At 36.6% G+C, this 20,218-nt stretch overlaps 1 protein-coding gene across 1 annotated transcript in view; it reads left to right on the plus strand.

The window, feature by feature from the left end:
- The window catches only part of ERO1B (endoplasmic reticulum oxidoreductase 1 beta), a 61,402-nt gene that overhangs the window by 38,227 nt on the left and 2,957 nt on the right, over positions 1–20,218 (plus strand). Inside the window, exons 9-15 of the mRNA XM_044001566.1 lie at positions 1,503–1,514; positions 3,019–3,045; positions 4,022–4,114; positions 4,597–4,843; positions 6,163–6,232; positions 12,276–12,362; positions 14,892–15,025. Of these exons, the coding sequence (XP_043857501.1) occupies positions 1,503–1,514; positions 3,019–3,045; positions 4,022–4,114; positions 4,597–4,843; positions 6,163–6,232; positions 12,276–12,362; positions 14,892–15,025 (670 nt within the window). The remainder of the gene's footprint in view (positions 1–1,502; positions 1,515–3,018; positions 3,046–4,021; positions 4,115–4,596; positions 4,844–6,162; positions 6,233–12,275; positions 12,363–14,891; positions 15,026–20,218) is intronic.

A 20,218-nucleotide genomic window follows, 5' to 3' on the forward strand; every position in this document is an offset into this window, starting at 1 on the left:
TGTTTCCTTGTGCATCTCATACGTGTGTGCGCGTGCGTGCGTGCGTGCATGTGCATGCGCACACACACACACCTTCCAAATAAGTCTCTTTAAAAATCTGTAATTTGTTTTATATTTATATTTGGGGTGAGGAATCTGGTTTCAGTTGTGACCCAGGAGGAAGAGGTAGAAATCAGTCAAGGGTCTCAAGAAGTAAAAAGGAACTCAATTTAGTTACTATTTTCTTTAAATATTAAAATTTATTTGCTTTTTGAATTAAGAACAAATAATGTAAAGCTTCATTGAATAAATACAATTAATCCTAAAAAGTTTATTTTCATTCCACATAATGACCAGTTAAGGAATTGGAAAGAAGAAGGGTAGGAAAGGAGAAAATAAGCAGAGACAAAGATACGGGGGAAGGATATTTTATATAGAAAGAGACAAATGAAAAGGAGGAAAAGCGTAAGAGAATGGAGATAAAGGAAAAAGGTACTAGTAGTAGGATGAGGCTTAATCACAATAGACATCTTTTTTCCTGTTCTTCTGCTCAGTGGTTTCAGTGAGTTTATGACCATGCATCATCTTTTTAACTAGCCACTGTGCATGTCTGCTCAAGTGTTCTGGGCTTCTCAGACATTGTAGCCTATGTTGTACCAGGGAAATGGCTTAAGTAGTTATTTATTATTATTTATAGCAACCAAAGCATCTTTTGCAGTCCCTAACTTTCAGTGGAGTTGAGTGTATATTTTGAAGAAAAAAAATGTAAAGCAAAACAAAAAACTGATAGTATCAAATGAAGGGATAGTAGCATAAAATTAGTTCAAATGGACATAAGAATTGGTTCTGTAGGTGTGACTGACTGAGAACAGCATTTATTAAGCACTTACCATGTACCAAGCACTTTGCTAAGAGCTCTAGGTACAAATAGAAAAATAAGACAGTTGCTGTTGACAAAAAGCTCAGATTCTAACTGGCGAGATTACATAATAGGAGGGTTCATGGTCCTGGGGATGCAGGTTATTCCAGGAGTCTGAAGCTTATAACAACGGGCTATATAGTAGGATTGTAGTTGGTGACTTTCTACAAGAAAACTTAGTCCACATATGATATGACTTGAAAATATTTTTACTCATATAATATAGACTATGCAACTATTTGGTGCACATTATATTCTCCTTATTAGAAGATAAACTCTTTGATGGAAGGGACTCTTAGATTTTTATTTATATTCCCAGCAACTAATACAGCACCTGGGATATAATACGCCCTTAATAATGCTATTTACTTCACGTATTCATTTTATAAATTGTTTTATTCATTGGACTCTTCTCATAGTAATTCAGGATGAACAATTCTTCATTTTCAGGGTGTATTATTTGCTTTGTGTTATGTCCAAAGTTATTAGCATAACATATTGTAGTATATGTTTTGCTTCCCATACTTAAATGTCTGTAAGAATAGAATTTTTAACTGTTCTACATATTTTAAAATAACTATGTTCTGTTTTTGCTTTTTTTCAGGAAAGGATGATGGTGAGTTAAATTTTGATATTTTAAGAAATGAAAATTTTGGTGGACTTATAGCTTATAAAGAGAATGTTTTTAAATGATTAAATTTTGATATCATCTAATGTATATATTTTACCTGAGAAAATATTCTCTTTTTGAAGCATTTTTTTTTTGGTTCTGAAATTAGACCATATATAAAAGAGTCTATCAAACACTAAGCTTCAGTTATTCTTGTCTAAATCCTCTTAGTTTGTCAGTGTGTGGATATGTATGCATACATGTACACACACATATGTTTATTTGTTGTTTAGTTGTTTCAGTCAGGTCCAACTCTTCATGACCCCATTTAAGCTTTTCTTGGCAAAGATACTACAGTGGTTTACCATTTCCTTCTCCAACTCATTTGACAGATGAGGAAACTGAGGCAAACAGGGTTAAGTGACTTGCCCAGGGTCACACAGCTAGTAGTAAGTGTCTGAGGCCAGATTTGAATTGAGGAAGATGAGGCCTGACACTCTATCCACTGCATCACCTAGCTGCCCAATATATATTTATAATCAGTGTCTATGGAATGTTTTTAATGTTCTAATTATTAGGTAACTGCTTATTAAGGAGTAAGGAATTTTTTAAAAACACACCAAAATCAGGATTCTAAGTACAACGTAAAGCTATCCTGTTATAGTTTGGATGTAAAAAAGGACTATAGTTTTATATATTATGTTGATTAAAGAGACCATGTTATCATTATATTGGTTCTACCTTCAGCTTCTTGCAACTCCTCCCCTTCCCCAATAATTTCTCTGGATAGAAACTATGAGAAATAGTTATGGTCAAGAGAACATTGAGGTACCTTCCCTATGTGGTTTTCCTTGTAACCGCTTTAGCTTTTCTAGATTTGGAATATATAATCTGATACACATACATACATGTGTGTGAATATATATATATATATGTGTGTGTGTGTGTTTGATTAATAGTAGTGTAACAATTGAGTATTTCTAGTTTCCAGCTTTATACCATTAATGGAGATTAAAGGACGCTCACAAGCTATATTATCTCCTTAATACTCTTACTTTTATTTAAGCTGTCAAATTATTTGGAAGGTTTACTAACAGCTCTTTAATACACTCAAGAAATCATTTGTTTAACAGGAGCATTCTCCTAACCAGTTTAAGTAATTTAGTTATTTATGGGCAATGCACACAAGTGTTGCTTGTATTTGCTGCCATACCTGGCATAGTGTTCTGCATACTGTAGATGTTGGACAATTTTAAAATTGGAATTGTATTAGTGGATTCAGTAGATATGAAATCTAAAGACCCTGGGTTCAAATACCCAGCTCTGCTACTTGCTTATCTTTATGACTTTGGGCAAGTCACTTAATTCTTTGGGCTTCAGAGTTCTTATCTGAAATCAAATTGTTGGACTAGATAGTCCCAAATCCCTTCCAGCTCTAAATACTGTCATCTTAATTTAATCTGGTTTCTGTTTGACTTTTAAGAATTTTAACTAAAATCTCTCTTTTCAGGAGAATCATTCTACAAGTGGCTAGAAGGTAAATAATTTAATGACATAATTTATCATCAGATCTGGCATATTTTCATATATAGTATTTACCATTACAATTGGTCTGTTTTTGGCTAGCATGCAACTTAATGTTTTAAAAAATTTTTCCAAGGATACTGTATCTATATCATTCTTTTTTTCCCCCACCATTTAATATTTTTTTGGTGCCTTTTGAAAAAATATCATACTAATTTCCAGCATTATGTGCTCCACTTCAACAGGAAAACATTTAAACAAAACTGTACTTATGAAGAAACTGGTCTGAGGACATATGCATCATTTTGTCCTTTCCTCTCCCACCCCTAAACCCATCTTTCTACAGAGGAAGGGGACATTTTTCATCCTCAGATCTCCAGAACTTAGATTGGTCATTGTATTTAGAGTTCAGTTTACTTTTATTGTTTTTAAGCTTATATTCTGTTATCATTCTGTATATTTAGTTTGTTTCACTCTACATCACTTCATATGGTTAGTCTTACCATGTGTATTTGAATTCCTTATATTCGTCATTTCTTACAGTACAATCATAATCCATTATATTTCTATATCATCATGTGTTCAACTATTCCTCAGTCAATGAGAACTCATGATGTTTCTGCTTTCTTTTTGCCAACATGAAGGTTCCTATTATGAGTGTTTTCGTGTGTGTATATACAGATATAGAGAGAACCTTCTGTTATTGACCACCCTTAGCATATATTTCCAGTACAGATTATTCTTTGAAATAGCTATATATCGCCTTGCTAGGCTCAGGAGTATGAATTGGGAAAGGCAATAGATTTTAGCTCTGATGTCTTTTTTCTGACATGCCAAGTATGAAGAGAAAAATGGCTTCCTAAAATTGTTTGGATTGTGCATTGACTTTTAATTTTAAAAAATGAAACCTATGAACTAAATTTTATGAATTAATGTTTTAATTATTCTAATACATATGCTTCCTTCCCGCCCCGTATCTTCCTGTATAGGTTTGTGTCTGGAGAAAAGAGTATTCTATAAACTAATTTCTGGGCTTCATGCTAGCATCAACTTACATCTGTCTGCAAAATATCTTTTGGAAGGTAATCAGATTTTTAAATATTAAGTTTCACATTCTATATATACTAAATAAAATAATTATGGAAAATGCATGAATTGGGTATAGGGGTGCATGACTGTAATCCCAGCAACCAGAGAGGCTAACTTGTGGATCTTTTAAGTACAGGATTATGCCAGTTATGTCTCTGCACTAAGTTTAGCATGAACACATGGGGCCCCTGGGATGAGGGGGTGGGGGTGGAGGTTCATGGGTATTAAATCTCATGCCTAAGGAGGAGCAAACCAGCTCATGTTTGAAACAGCGGGTTAGATTTCCCTCACCAGGTAGTAGTAGTGGGACCAGGCCTGGGAGGAGCCCTTGTACTACTTCAGCCTGAGTGAGACATGGAAACATGGTATTTAAGCAAAGAAAAAGAAAAAAAAAAATACATGTTTCCCATGTTAGAGGTAATCCATATAGACAGGAATTTTTAATTTAATTTAATTTTTACCTCTTTCTGTTTAGAAACCTGGGGAAAACCTAGTTGGGGACCCAACATCAAAGAGTTTAAGCGCCGCTTTGACCCTGTGGAGACCAAAGGGGAAGGTCCTAGAAGGTTAAAGAACCTCTACTTTTTGTATTTGATTGAACTCCGAGCTCTGTCAAAGGTCGCCCCATACTTTGAGCGCTCGATTGTCGACCTTTACACTGGAAATGGAGAAGAAGATGCTGAGACAAAAACTCTTTTGTTGGAGATCTTTCGAGATACAAAGTAAGAATTGAATCTTGGTGATTTGAAGTTATTTCTTACCTTTATATAAAAGAAAGTCTTTGTTTAAATTGAAATGAAAAATAGAGATTAATGTGAAGTCAGTGAAAAAAGGCAGAATTAGACTTTTAAAGAATCATCAGAATATTATTATTTGAAAATATTTCTGGAAATTGAATTTTAAAATGTTTCTTAAAATCTCAGTCGCTGAAACTGCTTCACAATGAAGAAATTATCATTACTTCTATTTCAAAAAACAGAACTCTTCAGCTTGAGTTGTGTATAGCAACTTTTTGTTCCACTCTCTGGAATGCCATGCTTCACATGCTAGCTTTTCAAGACTGAATGTCAGTCCTTGTGTACTTTTGATTTTGCTCACTTTCTAAGTCTCTGCTCATCTCATTGCTATTTTAACTCTGTGGGGTATTTTTACCATTATTTTTCTTGTTTGAAATTAGGATAAATTACCCTAATCCTCCCAGATATGTGCTTTATGTAACTAACATTTACATAGTACTTTATAATTATAAAACACTTTACATCTATTAACTGATTTTTAAATTTTATTTATTTATTTTGGTGAGACAGTTGGGGGTTAAGTGACTTGCCCAGGGTCACACAGCTAGTTAAGTGTCTGAGGGCAGATTTGAACTCGGGTCCTCCTGAATCCAGGGCTGGTGCTCTATCTACTGCGCCACCAGCTGCCCCAACTGATTTTATTTTAATAACAGCTCTGCCTTGGTAGGTAATGTAAATATTGTTATCCCAGTTTTACAGCTAAGAAAAAAAAAGAGTGTCAGGTAAGTTAGTGGTTTTCCCTGTGTGTACAACTGGTGAATGAAAGGGCCAAGACTCTAACCCATCAGAGCTTCTAAAGTATAGTCCAGTGTTACATTATATTTATGTAACTTTATATTACTGCCTCCTACATAAAATGGACTATACTTCTTAACCTTATTCAACTTACCTGGACAGTCAGACTCAAAAGTTAGAGCTAGAAAAATTGCAAATTTTTTTTTTTGTAGAATTTTAAAATGTTTTTGCTTATACCATGCTTAATTTAATTACCTGTTTTTCATTATGACATTTTCATGCTTACTTTCATTTAGATGTTATAATAGTATAGCCATCACTTTGATTTTGTTTTTATTGAACAATCTACACATTAGATGACATTTTCCTTTAGTGTATAAGCCATGATATTAGTAACATAAAGTCATTTTAGAATTTAATAATATCTACAGTGATAAAAACTGTTTAGCTTTAATGCACAATATGTACATTTTCATCCTTCTTTTACCATAAAATTGTTATTTGATTAGGTCCTTCCCTATGCATTTTGATGAGAAATCCATGTTTGCAGGAAACCAAAAGGAGGCTAAATCATTGAAGGTAATGTCAGTAATATTTCTTTCACATTTAAAAATAAACTTTAATTTTTAAAATTAGTCCTATTTCAGTTCCTATTGACCTTTGTTCTTTTGATTCCCAGCCATTTTTCTCACTTTTTGAAATCAGTTTGGACTTTTTTTCAGTCCTGTTTGACTTCTTGTGACCCCATTTAGGGTTTTGTTTGCAAAGATACTGGAGTGGTTTGCCATTTCCTTCTCCAGTTCATTTGACAGATGAGGAAACGGAGGCAAAGGGTCACAGAGCTAGTAAGTGTCTGAGGTCAAATTTGAACTCAGGAAGAAGAGTCTTCTTGACTCTTGGCCATGTACTCTATCCATTGCGCCATGTAGCTGTCTGGATTAATTGCATATTGTGGCATTATTACTGCACAGAGGAAAGAATATATACATTTCCTTTCCTATTTTTACTAGTTATTTTCTACTTTCTGGTTTGTCCTTTTGTTTGGTAATTCTGTTCTGTGAATATAATGTGGAAATGGGTTTTTTTTTTTTAAATGATTAGATTTTGGAGAGCTGAGCATTTTAAGCTTGAAATTGTAATATTACAAGTGTACCTCCATATGAGATTGTGACCCAAGTTAACCATTTTCAAGGTCATCAATGTTATGTTTTCTTTTCTAAAATTATGATATAAAAATACTACCTAGTATTCCCAAAAGAGAAATTTTCTTTTCTTTTTCTTTTGTTTAAATGAAAAGTATGATTGTTAGTTTGTAGCATCATTAAAAGAAGTGGAGTGAAGGGAATTAAACTAGATATTCATCCAGTTGGAGAAACTTTAGGTAAAATGATGAAACATACATACAATAATATAAAAATTCACTGAATAATGAATAGACTTTGAATTGGAAGGAATATTAGAGGTCATATAGTCTTGTCCCCCATGTTATAGATGAAAAAACCTGAGACTTTGTAGGCATTAAGAAACAGCCATAGCTACACAGTTGAAATGGAAGAGTCGGGATTTAAACCCATTTCTCCTGATTTCAAGCAGTGTCTGTCACCACATGGCTTTTTAACTTCCTATTCTAGGGAAATACTGTTATTTCCAAGTGACCATACATTTAGAAGAATATTAGGAATAGAAAAAACTTTAGAATAGAGCATGTCACAGACAAATACTATATTTCTGTGATTCTGAGCTTTTCTAAATTTCTAGAGTTCTGTGGCACACCCGTAAGGGAAGAATAAGTTTTTTCATCCAGTGATCACCTTATGACACTATCCTTTTTATAAATTCCATAACCTAGTATTTTTTTTTTGAGGCAATCAGAGTTAAGTGACTTGTTCAGGGTCACACAATTAGTTAAGTGTCTGGACCCGATTTTGAACTCAGATTCTCCTCACTCTAGGGCTGGTGTTCTATCCACTGTGCCACCTAACTGCCCTGATAATGTAATATTACAGTGGGCTACTGATAGAGAAGGTATGCTGCCTTTTGCTTTCCTTTAAACATACCTGCCAGTCATTTTTAGATTATTTTTATTAGCTATCACATGGTTAACAAACTAAATTTGTTTGCTTGTTGACTAATTGACTAATATAAAATTACTTGTTTGTGATAGCAAAAGGAGAGCATGTTTTTGGTAATAAGTGTTTAATTTAGCTATTCAGAGTTCTTTGATGTATCTGCCTTTGCTGACTCAACATATATGATGGTAAATATGTCCTGTATTTTATATTATATTATCACAAAAATATTTGGAGTGGAGGGAAGACTTTGCTTCTAATCTTAAACAAAGGAAGCTAAAAGTTGTTGAGTCTGTGTTGGTGGGAGTTGGTGTCTTTGCATTTATGTAAGGAAATAATCATGATAATAGTTTTATTTTAGGTTAGCATTGTTATTGCATTTGTTTTTTCCCCTTCATTTTCTTTTCTTTTCCTTTTTCACGGGGCAGTGAAGGTTAAGTGACTTGCCCAGGGTCACACAGATAGTAAGTGTCAAGTGTCTGAGGCTGGATTTGAACTCAGTTCCTCCTGAATCCAGGGCTAGTGCTCTGTCCACTGTGCCACCTAGCTGTCCCCCACATTTGTTTTTAAATGCAAGTTGAGGTTACATTTTAAGTAAATGAATGAATAAAGCACAATTTGTCTACTGTTTTTCAAGGGAATATAAAAAGAATCAAGTAAGCTTTGTTTCAGGTAATTCTCTGAGTATACCAAATTAACTTCTTTACCTTTTTAGGATTACTAAAATGATAGATCTAGGGGAATGCTATAATTACCATTTACCTAGATTTTTAGCAGTGTCTTTGATAAAATCTTTTGTGCTATCCTTTGTAGACAGCTTAATAGCTATGAGCTAGACAATATAAGGTGATTAAATGGGTTAGGAACTGGTTAATTGGTCAAACTGAGTACTAATGAATAAGTGCTAACTGAGAAGGAGGTTTCCAATGAAGTAGTTTAAGAAGCTGCTTGGTCCTGAACTGTTTCATTTTTTTTTTTAATCAATGACAGTATAGTGTTTGGCATGTAGTAAGTGCTTAATAAATGCTTGTCATGCATTCATGAATGATTTGGATAAAGACATAGATGATATCCTTATCATTTAAAGGTGACACAAAGCTGTCAGGAATACCTAATCATGTCATTAAAAAAGATCTTGGCAGCTAGGTGGCGCAGTGGATAGAACACCGGCCCTGGAGTCAGGAGTACCTGGGTTCAAATCCGGCCTCAGACACTTAACACTTACTAGCTGTGTGACCCTGGGCAAGTCACTTAACCCCAATTGCCTCACTAAAAAAAACAAAAACAAAAACAAAAGATCTTGAGAGTACATCATTGAAGTGATTTGAATAAGGTGAAATTTAATAGGGATAAATATGAACTTTTATATTTGCATTCAAGAAACTGGATTCCACAAGTTCAAGATGAGAGAAGCCTGGTTAGCAATATTTCTGATTTTTTTTTTCTTTTTTGGGGGGTGGGGGTGGGGTGATGGTATTGAGTTCCACAAGCTTAGTATTATGGCAGTTAATCCACCAATAAGCGTTAAGTGCCTGTTACATGCCAAGCACTTGAAGGTACTGAGGACAATTGAAGCAAAAATGAAAATTCCTGTATTTAAGGAGCTCACATTTTATAGGAGTAAATCACCTATACACATGTAAAGATATTAAAAAGAAATAAAAATTGCTGATGGGGAGGATGTGGGATCAGGAAAAGTATCATATAGGAAATAATATTTGAACAGCTTTGAAGTGGATTTTTTGTTGCCATTGATTGTGTTTGACTCTTCATGACTCTATTTGAGGTTTTCTTGGCAAAGATACTGGAGTGGTTTGCCATCTCCTTCTCTAGCTCATTTTACAGATGAAGAAACTGTGGCAAACAGGGTAAAGTGACTTGCCCCAGCTAGTCACTAGTAAATGCCCGAATTCAGATCTTCCTAACCTCTATTTTCCCATCTGGATGCCCCTTGAAATCTGCTAGGGAGGTGAGCAGGACAGTTGTTCCAGGCTTGGGGGAAATGTCTGGGCAGAGAGAAGGGAGGTGGAATATCATGGGCCAGAATCAACAAGATCACTTTTCCTGGACTGCATTGTATGAAGGAGAGTAACAGCCACATTGTGAAGAGCTTTAAAAGCCAAACAGAGGCATCGATGTGTGTGATCCTAGAGGCAAGAAGGAGCTGCTAGAGGTTCTTGAGTTTGGAGAGTGTCGTGGCCACACGAGTGCTTTAAGAATATCACTCTGGTGGTTTGGTTGGAGAATAGTTTGGAAAGGGGAGGGCCTTGAGACAGAGCAGCCAGTTAGGCTGTTGCAACAATCTAGGTGAGATGATAAGGGCCTCAGCTACCCTATGTGTGCAGCGTATTTGAAGGCTTATTGCTTTATAGTGTAGCTCATTCTATTTTAAAACTGATTCCTGGGGGGCAGATAGGTGGTGCACTGGCCCTGGATTAAGGAGGACCTGAGTTCAAATTGTGATGTTTAAAATCTATATTGTGTGATCGCCTTAAATTAGAAGCTTCAGCACCAGTCTTTGGGCATTAAACATTTATTAAAGCATACAGGTATTAACATAGAGTTCAGAAAGTTAAGAAAAGACCTATCTTGCATAGAGTTCCAGCCTGGTTGGGTTCTTCCTCAAGTCCTCCTCCACGAGCCTGCTTTAATCAGGAACTCTCTCCAGCAAGCTGATTGTGGAAGCTTTTTATAGGTCTGGAACAGAGGCGGTCGTTACACACTGCTTCAAGCTGATTGGTTGCTGTCATCCAAATCCATTGGTTCTGAAGGTGTTCTCAAGTTGAGTTCACAGTCTAGCTTCTGAGAACAGTACCTTCTTAAGGGCTAGCCAGGTGTGATTACAATCCCGTTAACTTGAAGTAGGCTAATCAGCAGTTAATCACTTTCACTTGATTCAGTCAGTCTAGATTAATCTCCAGGTGGGTCTTTGAGTGTCTGCTAAATCCCATTATTTCATCACAAAATCCAGCCTTAGACACTTGACATTTACTTAGCTGTGTGACCCTGGTATGTAATTTAAGATTCTAAATGTGGATTCTAATGTGTTCCCCCAGTTTGGGGGAAACTGACTAAAAATCACTGATAAAACGAGTTTAGGTTTTTAAGGGTTTATTGGAAAATAGAAAGAAAAAGATTGAGAACAGAATTCTAACAGCCTGGCATTCCTATCTTTCCTCAAATCTCCTGTGAAGTCCTCTGCCGCCACCACCATCAAGTCCGGAAGCCAAAAAAAAGCCAGCGCTCTCTGCGCAGGCTCCCTTTCCTCCTTCCTGTCTCCTCCCAGACCATAGGAGGCTCCTCAAGTTGATTGGCTGGTAGCCTTGATAGACAGCACCCATGAGCAAACATCATTTCCTGACGCCAAGGAAAAGCCACAATGCCTCTGAGGCATTTTCCTCATGGTGGAGCTTTCCCACAGCAAGTCTCCAGTAGGTGGCGTCATTCCAATCATTACACTGGGCAAGTCACTTAACCCTCATTGCCCTACAAAACCAAAACAAAACAAGAAACAAAAACAAAAACCCAACTGATTCCTGAAAACTTTTTCCTCATATATTAAAAGTTGCTTCCTTGTAATTTAGTCCATTGGTTCTGATTATATTGCCTTGGGCCATACAAAATGATATTTTTCACACGAGAGCCCTTGAGATATTTTATGGCAACTATCATATCCTTCCTTGATGTTCTCTTCCAGATGAAAAAGGCTCCACTATTTTCTTTTTTTGCAAGGCAGTGAGGATTAAGTGACTTGCCCAGGGTCACACAGCCAGTAAGTGTCAAGCATCTGAGGCCGGATTTGAACTCAGGTCCTCCTGAATCCAAGGCCGGTGCTTTATCCACTGCACCACCTAGCTGCCCCCTTGCTCCACTATTTTCAATCTTTTCTTATTGCCCTGGTTTTGAGCACCCCTTCAACCATACTGATTTGCTCTCCTATTATGTTCTACAATTTGTTAATATTGCTCCAAAAATATGTTGCCTTAAATAAAAAATAATGCTTGAGGTACAATTTGACCATTCAAGAGTGGGATTCCTTATTATTTGAAGTATAGTATATTGGTCTGGTATCTTGATACTATAGTTTTGTTAATACAACCTACGATTGCAGTCTGAAGCTGTATTTCATAGTGGATAGAGAGTTGGCCTAGGAACTAGGAAGATTTGGGTTTGAGTTTTGCCTCTGCTGCATACTTCCTGTGTGACCCTGAGCAAATCATTTAACCTTTCAGGGCTCTGGGCAGCTAGCTAAGAAAATAAATAGATAGTCATAGATAGTCATAGATAGTACTTACCTGCACTGATAGAGGACATTTTCTCATGAGGGAGCTCCCCTTGCACCAATGTTACATGTCCAGCCCCAGCCCTGATCCCCTGAAGGCTGTGAGCACTGTTTGTTTTGGGTTTGTATTTTTTTTCTTTGCAGCTACATCATAATTCTGTTGAACATACATTTTATTTGAAGGACTGTTTTTTTGTTTTTTACTGTTATTTTAGCTAAATATAGTTAAAAGTCTAGTTTAACTGTAGTGGAAATATTTTGTATCTATCAGGAAGAATTACGGTTGCATTTCAAGAATATATCACGTATAATGGACTGTGTTGGATGTGACAAGTGCAGGTTATGGGGAAAACTACAGGTATGTGTATCTTTGTTCTTGGAATTTGTTATTACAATACTTACTGCCTTCTAAGCAGTTCAAAGCTGTTTACAAATTTTAAAAATTCTTTTCAAAGTAGAGCTTTAATAGACAAAACAAAATGTGAAGAATCTATATAATATTACTTTATATGTATACATATAGGAAAATATTTATTTCTTTGTTAAATGCCTCATCTAACGTCCTGTTCTGCTACCTCATTGTGATATAGCAGGTTTCCTTAAGGTTCTGCACCAGCAAATTAAGCAAAAATTTTGACAGGTCCTAGTAATCTGAAAAGGCTTTGAGTATAGGTCCAGAGAGAAAGTGGGTATCTGTCACCTGAGCATGAACCTTAGCTAAGATTTGGAGAATATTATCCCTAGGGAAAGAAAGTTGGTTACCAGGAGATGAAGTTTTTCACTCTAGCAATTCATTAAGACTCTCTACTGGATTGGAATAAGTAATACCCTGGCCAACGAAATCATAAAAACGTTTAAGTAAACAGAATATATACAATTTGCTCTGATGTTTCATATAACTATTAAAAATTATTCAAACCTTCTGTTTCATTCATTTTTAGGCAGCTAAGTAGTACAATGGAAAAAGTTCTGGGCTTGGAGTCAGGAATACCTGAGTTCAAATCCAGCCTCAGACACTTCACCCTGCGTGTCCCTGGGCAAGTCATTTAATCTGTTTGTTCCAGTTTCCTCAGCTGTAAAATGGGGATAGTAATAGCACTTACCTCTCAGCATTGTTTTGAAGATCAAATGAGATACTAATTGTAAAACTGCTGAGTGCAGTTGAGAAAAGGTTCATCCGGTTTCAAAGCATTACCTTTTGAACATGTAAAGTCCTCTGTTTCTCTACTCTTTTTAGAGGGTAATATGCCATAATTATGAGATGCATCCTTGCATGGCACAAGGGGTTTAGGCTTGTATTCAGGAAACCCCCTAATGCCTACTAGTTTTGTAACCCTGTGCAAGTCTCTTGTCCTCTGAGTGCCCCCTGCAGATACACTGTGGAGTTGCAGGCAAGTTACTGATCTGCAGTACTGAAGACATTTTACATGCCAGGAATGAACAGGTCTGGAACCAAAAAATAATAGTAACTGACATTTATCTAATGCGTTAAGGTTTGCAAAGTGCTTTATATGCATTATTTCATTTGAAGCTCACCTCAGTCCTGTGAAGAAAGGGCTACATATATTATCTCCATTTTACAGATGAAGAAATTGAGACAGAAATTATCCTACATACATAGGTGACTTGCCTGGGGTCACATGGCTGTTCAGTAGGTGAAGTGAGACTTAAGCTCAGGGCTTTATTTATAAAATATGTATGATGGCAGTGCTATCATAGGGCTGTTTTGAAGATTTAATGAGATCCTATGTGTAAAATGTTCTGCTAACATTAAAGTACTGTTTGAATTTGAGTTATTCCTAGATACTAAGTTAATGGTGTATAATTTTATAGGGGCACGTGTAAGATATAAGATAGTAAGGTACTAGAAAACCCCCACAAATTTTAAAGTGGAAACAAATTTAAATGCAGATAATTCGTGAGAATTTGTGTCGTTTGTGCTGGGAAGATAGCTTATAAAAGTGATTTTAAGATTGTACATCACACAATATCAACAACATTGTGTATTGATCAACTGTGATAGACGTCTCTTCTCAGCAATACAGTGGTCCAAGATAGTTCCAAAGGACTCATGATGGAAAATGCTGTCCAAAATCCAGGAAAAAAGAATTATGGAATCTAGATGCAGATCGAACCATACTATTTCTGTGGTTTTTGTTTTTCTTTTTTTGAGGTTTTTCCCTTTTGCTCTGATTCTTCTTTCATAGCATGACTAATGCAGAAATATGTTTAATGTGATTGTACATATATAACATATATCAGATTGCTGTCTTGGGGAGGGGGTAAAATGGGGAGAGAGGGAGAAAAATTTGAAACTAGAAATCTTATAAAAACAAATGTTGAAAACTATCTCTACATGTAACTGGAAAATAATAAAATACTTTTATGGAAAAAAAAGATTGTACATCAAAGCAAGCAAGCATGATAGGTCTTCAAATAGGTAGTTCTTCATGCATTTCCTAGACTGCATTCAGAGATGTTTTCTATTTTAGGGTGTGTGTGTGTGTGTGTGTGTGTGTGTGTGTGTGTGTGTGTGTGTGTGTGTGTGTGTGTACACACACATAAAAATTCATATTTGCAATTGTTTATGTTTATATTGAGTTTATCCTGTAGATAAATCAAAAGTAGAAAGTGAAGTTTTTAGTGTTTTGGCTTATTCCTCTTTTCTTGTTTGCACTTTTTATTTTTATAATTTAGTTTAAAATAGGTGAACTGGTCAAATGTATACTTTATGTAAAGTTGATGCTTGTTAATTGAGTGAAAATTAAGCCTGTTTGGCACCAACTTGTTGAATGTCATTATGGGAACTTGAAAATTACCTTAAAAGTCTAAATACATACTTACTATATGCATGCAAAATAAAATTAATATATATTATTTCATCTAGACTCAGGGTTTAGGAACTGCTTTGAAGATATTATTTTCTGAAAAAGAAATTCAGAATCTCCCGGAGAATAGCCCATCTAAAGGTTTTCAACTCACTCGTCAAGAAATAGTTGCTCTTTTAAATGCATTTGGAAGGTAAGAATCATCTTCATAATGCAAATTTTGCTTTTACCACCTCTTAACTGAGTTTGAGCTATAAAACTGATGGTAATTTCTAGTAAAGTTAAAGTAAGCCATCTTTTCTACACCTAGTATCATATTGGTACCTACCCACTTCCCCAAAACTAGAGCTTATTTGTAGCAATGTTATGCTCCATTTCAGTGCTCTGTGAATGCCTTTATAATAAGGCTATTAGAGCAGTCATATATCAGAATCTGCCCTGTAAAGCAGGACTACCAAGGCATATTTTCCAACCCCAAATGATCTCTAGTTGGTCTCCCCATCTCTCCAGTTTTAAGAAGAAAATAAGTGATTTTTCTCTTTTCTAACACTTTTCTAATTGTTGGAGCTCTTGGAAGGTTTGGTCACAGAAGTTTAAGTAAAAACGATTACACACATGAGTAGACTGGGGAAGATGCTTCCATTCTAATCCCATCTATTAAACACCCTTATGTGTAAGAAGCTGTGCTAGGCACCATAGTTATAATTCAAGACCAAAAAGAAGTCTCTGCTCTTAAACAATTTATGTTTTACTGGGACAACAGAATATGGAAAGAGATACGCATGATGAGGAGGAAGCGTGTGCTACAGTTTTGGGAGATGTCATCAAGGAAGGTTTCCTGTAGAAATTGGCATGTGAACTGACTGAAAAAAAGCTACATATCCTCCGAAGTCAAGATGAGGAAGAAATGCATTTTTGGCAGTGGAGGCAGTCTGGATACAGGCACAGAGGAGGGAGATGGCCTGCCTGCCACATTTGGAAAATAGCACAGAGGCCACTCGAGCTGGAATATAGAGGGTGCAAGACACTATTAATGAAATAAGCCGAGAAAGGGAGGTAGTAGCCTGGCGCAATATTGGGAAGAAATTCCAAGCCAAAGAGGAACTTAAGTTTTATTCTAGAGGCCGTGGAGAAAAACTGACAGTTTTTGAATAGGAGAGTGACACAGCCAGACTGCTTTAGGGAAATTATTTTGGCTTCTCTGTGGAGGACAGATCAGAGAGGAGTAAGACTTGCCAGGAGTCCAGTTTAGAGCCTGTGGCAATAGTCTGGGCAAAAGGTGGTGAGGGCTTGAAATAAGATGTTGGCCACATGGAAAGATGATGAATGCAACTGATGCTGTGGAGTAGAATTGTTTTGATGTGTGTTATGGCTAGGGAGGAGAAGGATGACCTTAAGGTTGTAGACTTGAGGAACTAGAGGGTGAAGCCTTCAACCAAAGTAGGAAAATTTGGAGGAGAATGGTGAGTTTAAGGGGGGAAAGTGGTAAATTCCATTCTCAAAACTATCTTCTGCGTTTGACACTACTGACTACCATTTCCTCGTGGATATTCAGTTCTCTCTGGGTTTTTTGTGACACTGTTCTTTCTTGGTTTTCTTTCTTTTGTCTGATTTTTCTCAGTGTTCCTTGATGGGTCATCATCCACATTGTGTCACCTAATTTTGATGCATCTCAAGGTTCTTTCCTGGGCCTCTTTTCTTCTCCCTGTATTTGGTGGTTATTTATCTGTATTCCAAGAATTATTTTTAATACTTAATAACAGTATTTCAATGTAATTAGATTCCTTTGTAATCCTGTGTATTTTATTTTATACTTTTAAAAACCTTACTCTAAGAAGGGATCTGTAAGCTTCACCCATTGTCCAGAGGGGTCTTTGTCCTGCTCTAAAGCTCATCCCTCTTCCAAACTTCCCTATTTTTGTCAAAGGTACCACAATCTTTTTAGTGTCTCAGTTTCATATCTAGGTATCATCCTGGATGTCTCACTCTCGCTCATCACAACAGTCAGTTTTTGAATCTTATTTACTGTTTTTATCTTTTTATCTTCATAAAGTGTCTTTCATTCAGCCCTTTCTCAACACTCAATCAATGCTTTAGTTCATCACTATTACCTCTCCCCTAGATTTTTGCAAGAGCTTCCAATTGGTCTCCTTACCTCAAGCTTCTCCACATTCTAGTCCACCCTACACGTGGTTGTCAAAGAATTTTCTTCAATTGCAGATCCACCCATGTAGCTACCTTACTCATTCAACTACAGTAGCTTCCTCTGGCCGCTAGGATAAAACATAAACTCTTCTGTTTAGCCTTTAAAGTCCTTCACAACCTGGCCTCAACTTGTTTCCATTCTCAATGGGCATTATCTCTTCCTGTACTAAGTGCCCTAAGTTAAACCGGCTTTCTCTCTGTTCCTCCATGACACACCATCTCCTTCCTTCATGCCTTTTCACTGGCTGCCTCATGTCTAGAACTGTACTCTCACCGTATCTCTACCTCAAAGAATCCCTTTCTTCCTTTAAGATGAAGCCCAGGCACTACATTTTGCATGAAGCCTTTCATTATCACCCTAAGTACTCTTACTCTCCTTCCCAAACTACCCTGGATCTAACTCTTCTGTGCATGCATGCATACATACATATACATGCATGCACACATACATGCATACATACACGTGTATGTTATATATATTAACTTTATAGGGATTATTTCATTTTTTGTACTATTATCATCCCTATCTTCTAGAACAGTGCCTATTGAGACTGAGATTGTAGTGGGGCCTCTATTTGGAGATGTCCAACAGTCAGTGATTGATGGGGAAACTGGAGCTCAAAGAAGTCCCTGGGTATATAGATCTGGGAATCACCTGCAGACAGATCTTTGACTTTATGGAAGCTGACCAGATCACCAAGAAAGTGTATAGAAAGTATATGAAAGAGGATCTGACACAGACTTGAAAGACACCCATAGAGAGAGGGCAGGCCAGTCATGTATGATAATCTCCCAAAGGGGACTTGAGAAGGAGGTGTGTAGAACAAGCAGGGGGACACAGTAGCAGGGTACTTCCAAGTCCACAGTTTTTAGGAAAATTATTGGTGTCCAAAACTGAAGGATTTTTAAAAGTCTTGTCTGATTTGGAAGTTAGGATATTGTTGGTGATTTTGAAGAGAACAATTTCAGTTTGGTAGTGAGGTCAGAAGCCTCACAATTGAGAAAAAAGTGGAAGGAGAGGAAATGAAGGCTTAATGTGACAGCTTTTTCTTGGAGTTTGGCTCTGAAAGAAAGGAGAGAAATAGGAAAATAGTTTACTAACTGGGTGCTAGTTAGGCCTGGTGGATCAGTCTGGAATGGTGGATTGATGCTCCAACACACTTCTCTCTTCCATCGCCACCATCCAGCATGAGTACTACTGCTCTCAAGGCCTCCCTTCCCTCACCTGCCAACTTGGAAAATACTTTTCCAGGTAGTCAGTTAAGCCCCTATGCCAGAGGTTTAAGAACTAGGGCCTTCCCACCATTCTCAACCCCATGTTTTGTTATTGGACTTGCAGGAAGACCCGAGGGAGCTAGAATCAGGAAAAGCTTTTAAAACCTCATTAAAGGAGGTGCCTATTGAATGAGGTAAATGACACCCTTCCAAAAGAGGGGAAGGATGTGTTTCCTGGTGTAGAGAACAGTGAGAGCAAATGGGAGGTGGGAAAGCACAGATTATAGTTTGGGAGCAAAGAGTATAGCACTCTGGAGCATAGTGTGTGAGGAAAGGAATAGTATGGAATGAAACTGAAAAGGAAAAAGCCATGTTCTAGAAGGTCCTGGATGGCGAAAGTGTGTGTATCTTAGGAGACAATAAGGAACTACAGAATTGTTGAACAAACACCCATTCTGTTACCCATTTAGTGATTATCTGGTTTTGGCGCATCATCTATTTCGAGGTTTTAACCCTAGCCTGCCTTTTCCCTTGCCAGGTATCGTTTCAGTTTCACAGGCAGCTTTCTCGTACTGTCAATTGGTGTTTACTCAGGAAATGATCATTTCAATAGGAAGCTAAAAAAACCTCACCAAAATCCATAGCCCCTTAAAAATTAAATGTAAATGTAAAAGAAACAAGAAAAAGCTTATGGAGTGGAGGGGAAGATGGGGAAGGAGGGGGGGGGGGAGGAGTGAGTGAGCCTTACTTTCATCAGAATAGGCTCAAAGAGGGAATAACATAAACACTCAAGTGGGTATAGTAATATATTTTGCCCTGAGGGAAAGTGGGAGGGGAAGGGGAAAATGGGGGGAGAGGTGAAGGAAGGGAGGGCAGAATGGGGGAGGGGACAGTAAAAAGCAAAACATTTTTGAGGAGGGATAGGGTGAAGGAAGATAGAAAATAGAGTAAATATCAAGGGGAAGGAATAGGATGGAGGGTAATACAGTTAGTAATAGTAACTATGAAAGAAATGATGAACAGGATGCTATCATGAATAGATTGAAGTATAATTTTATTTGTTAGTTCCTCTTTCCAAAGTTATTCTGTCTAGTTTCTTTCACAATTTGACTAATGTGAAGGTGTATGGCATAACTGCACATGTATGACTTATATTGAACTGCTTGATTCCAAAAGGAGGGTTGAGGAGGGAGGAAGAAAATTTAGAATACAAAGTTTGAAAAAATCAGTGTGAGAAAAATATATATTTCAAAGAACTGAAAAAAAAAAGATGTATACTTATCTTTTTCTTCATTTATAGGTACAACTAAGAGTTGCTTATTTTTTTAAAAATCTATATAATTAGTGGGTACCTGCTTAAATGGAATGAATCTTAAACATGACCTTTATTCAGCACTCTCTTTCCATGCAAGAATCTGCTATTGTTTTTATCCTCAAAGTGGCATTTGATTGATTGGTTAGTTGAGCATATTGATGTCTTGAAAATAAAATTTTAGAATAAAAAACATTAAATGTAAATGATTGATAGTTCTCTACTGTTTTATATTTTCTATAGCTTTCCTCACTACAGTATAAATAATTGAGTTGATGCTTAATTTGTTGCCACAAAACTTTGAATACTCTCTTTTTGTTTTGTTTTGTGGGGCAATGAGGGTTAAGTGACTTGCCCAGGGTCACACAGCCAGTGTCAAGTGTCTGAGGCTGGATTTGAACTCAGGTCCTCCTGAATCCAAGGCCAGTGCTTTATCCACTGCGCCACCTAGCTGCCCCTTGAATACTCTCTTTTAAAACTCTTTGTAAAGTGGCAGTTTCATCTGTAAATTAAATTGTAATAAAGAATTTTTCTTTTCTAAAAAGAACTGTTTTAAAGGATAGTATATTATTTTTAAGTTATATTAAATATAGATTACAACTAAAATTTCAATTTTAAATGTATGCATCAAACTTGTACTAATACACATATTCT

The sequence above is a fragment of the Dromiciops gliroides genome, chromosome 4, assembly GCF_019393635.1.
Source record: "Dromiciops gliroides isolate mDroGli1 chromosome 4, mDroGli1.pri, whole genome shotgun sequence".
Classification (NCBI taxonomy): Eukaryota; Metazoa; Chordata; class Mammalia; order Microbiotheria; family Microbiotheriidae; genus Dromiciops; species Dromiciops gliroides.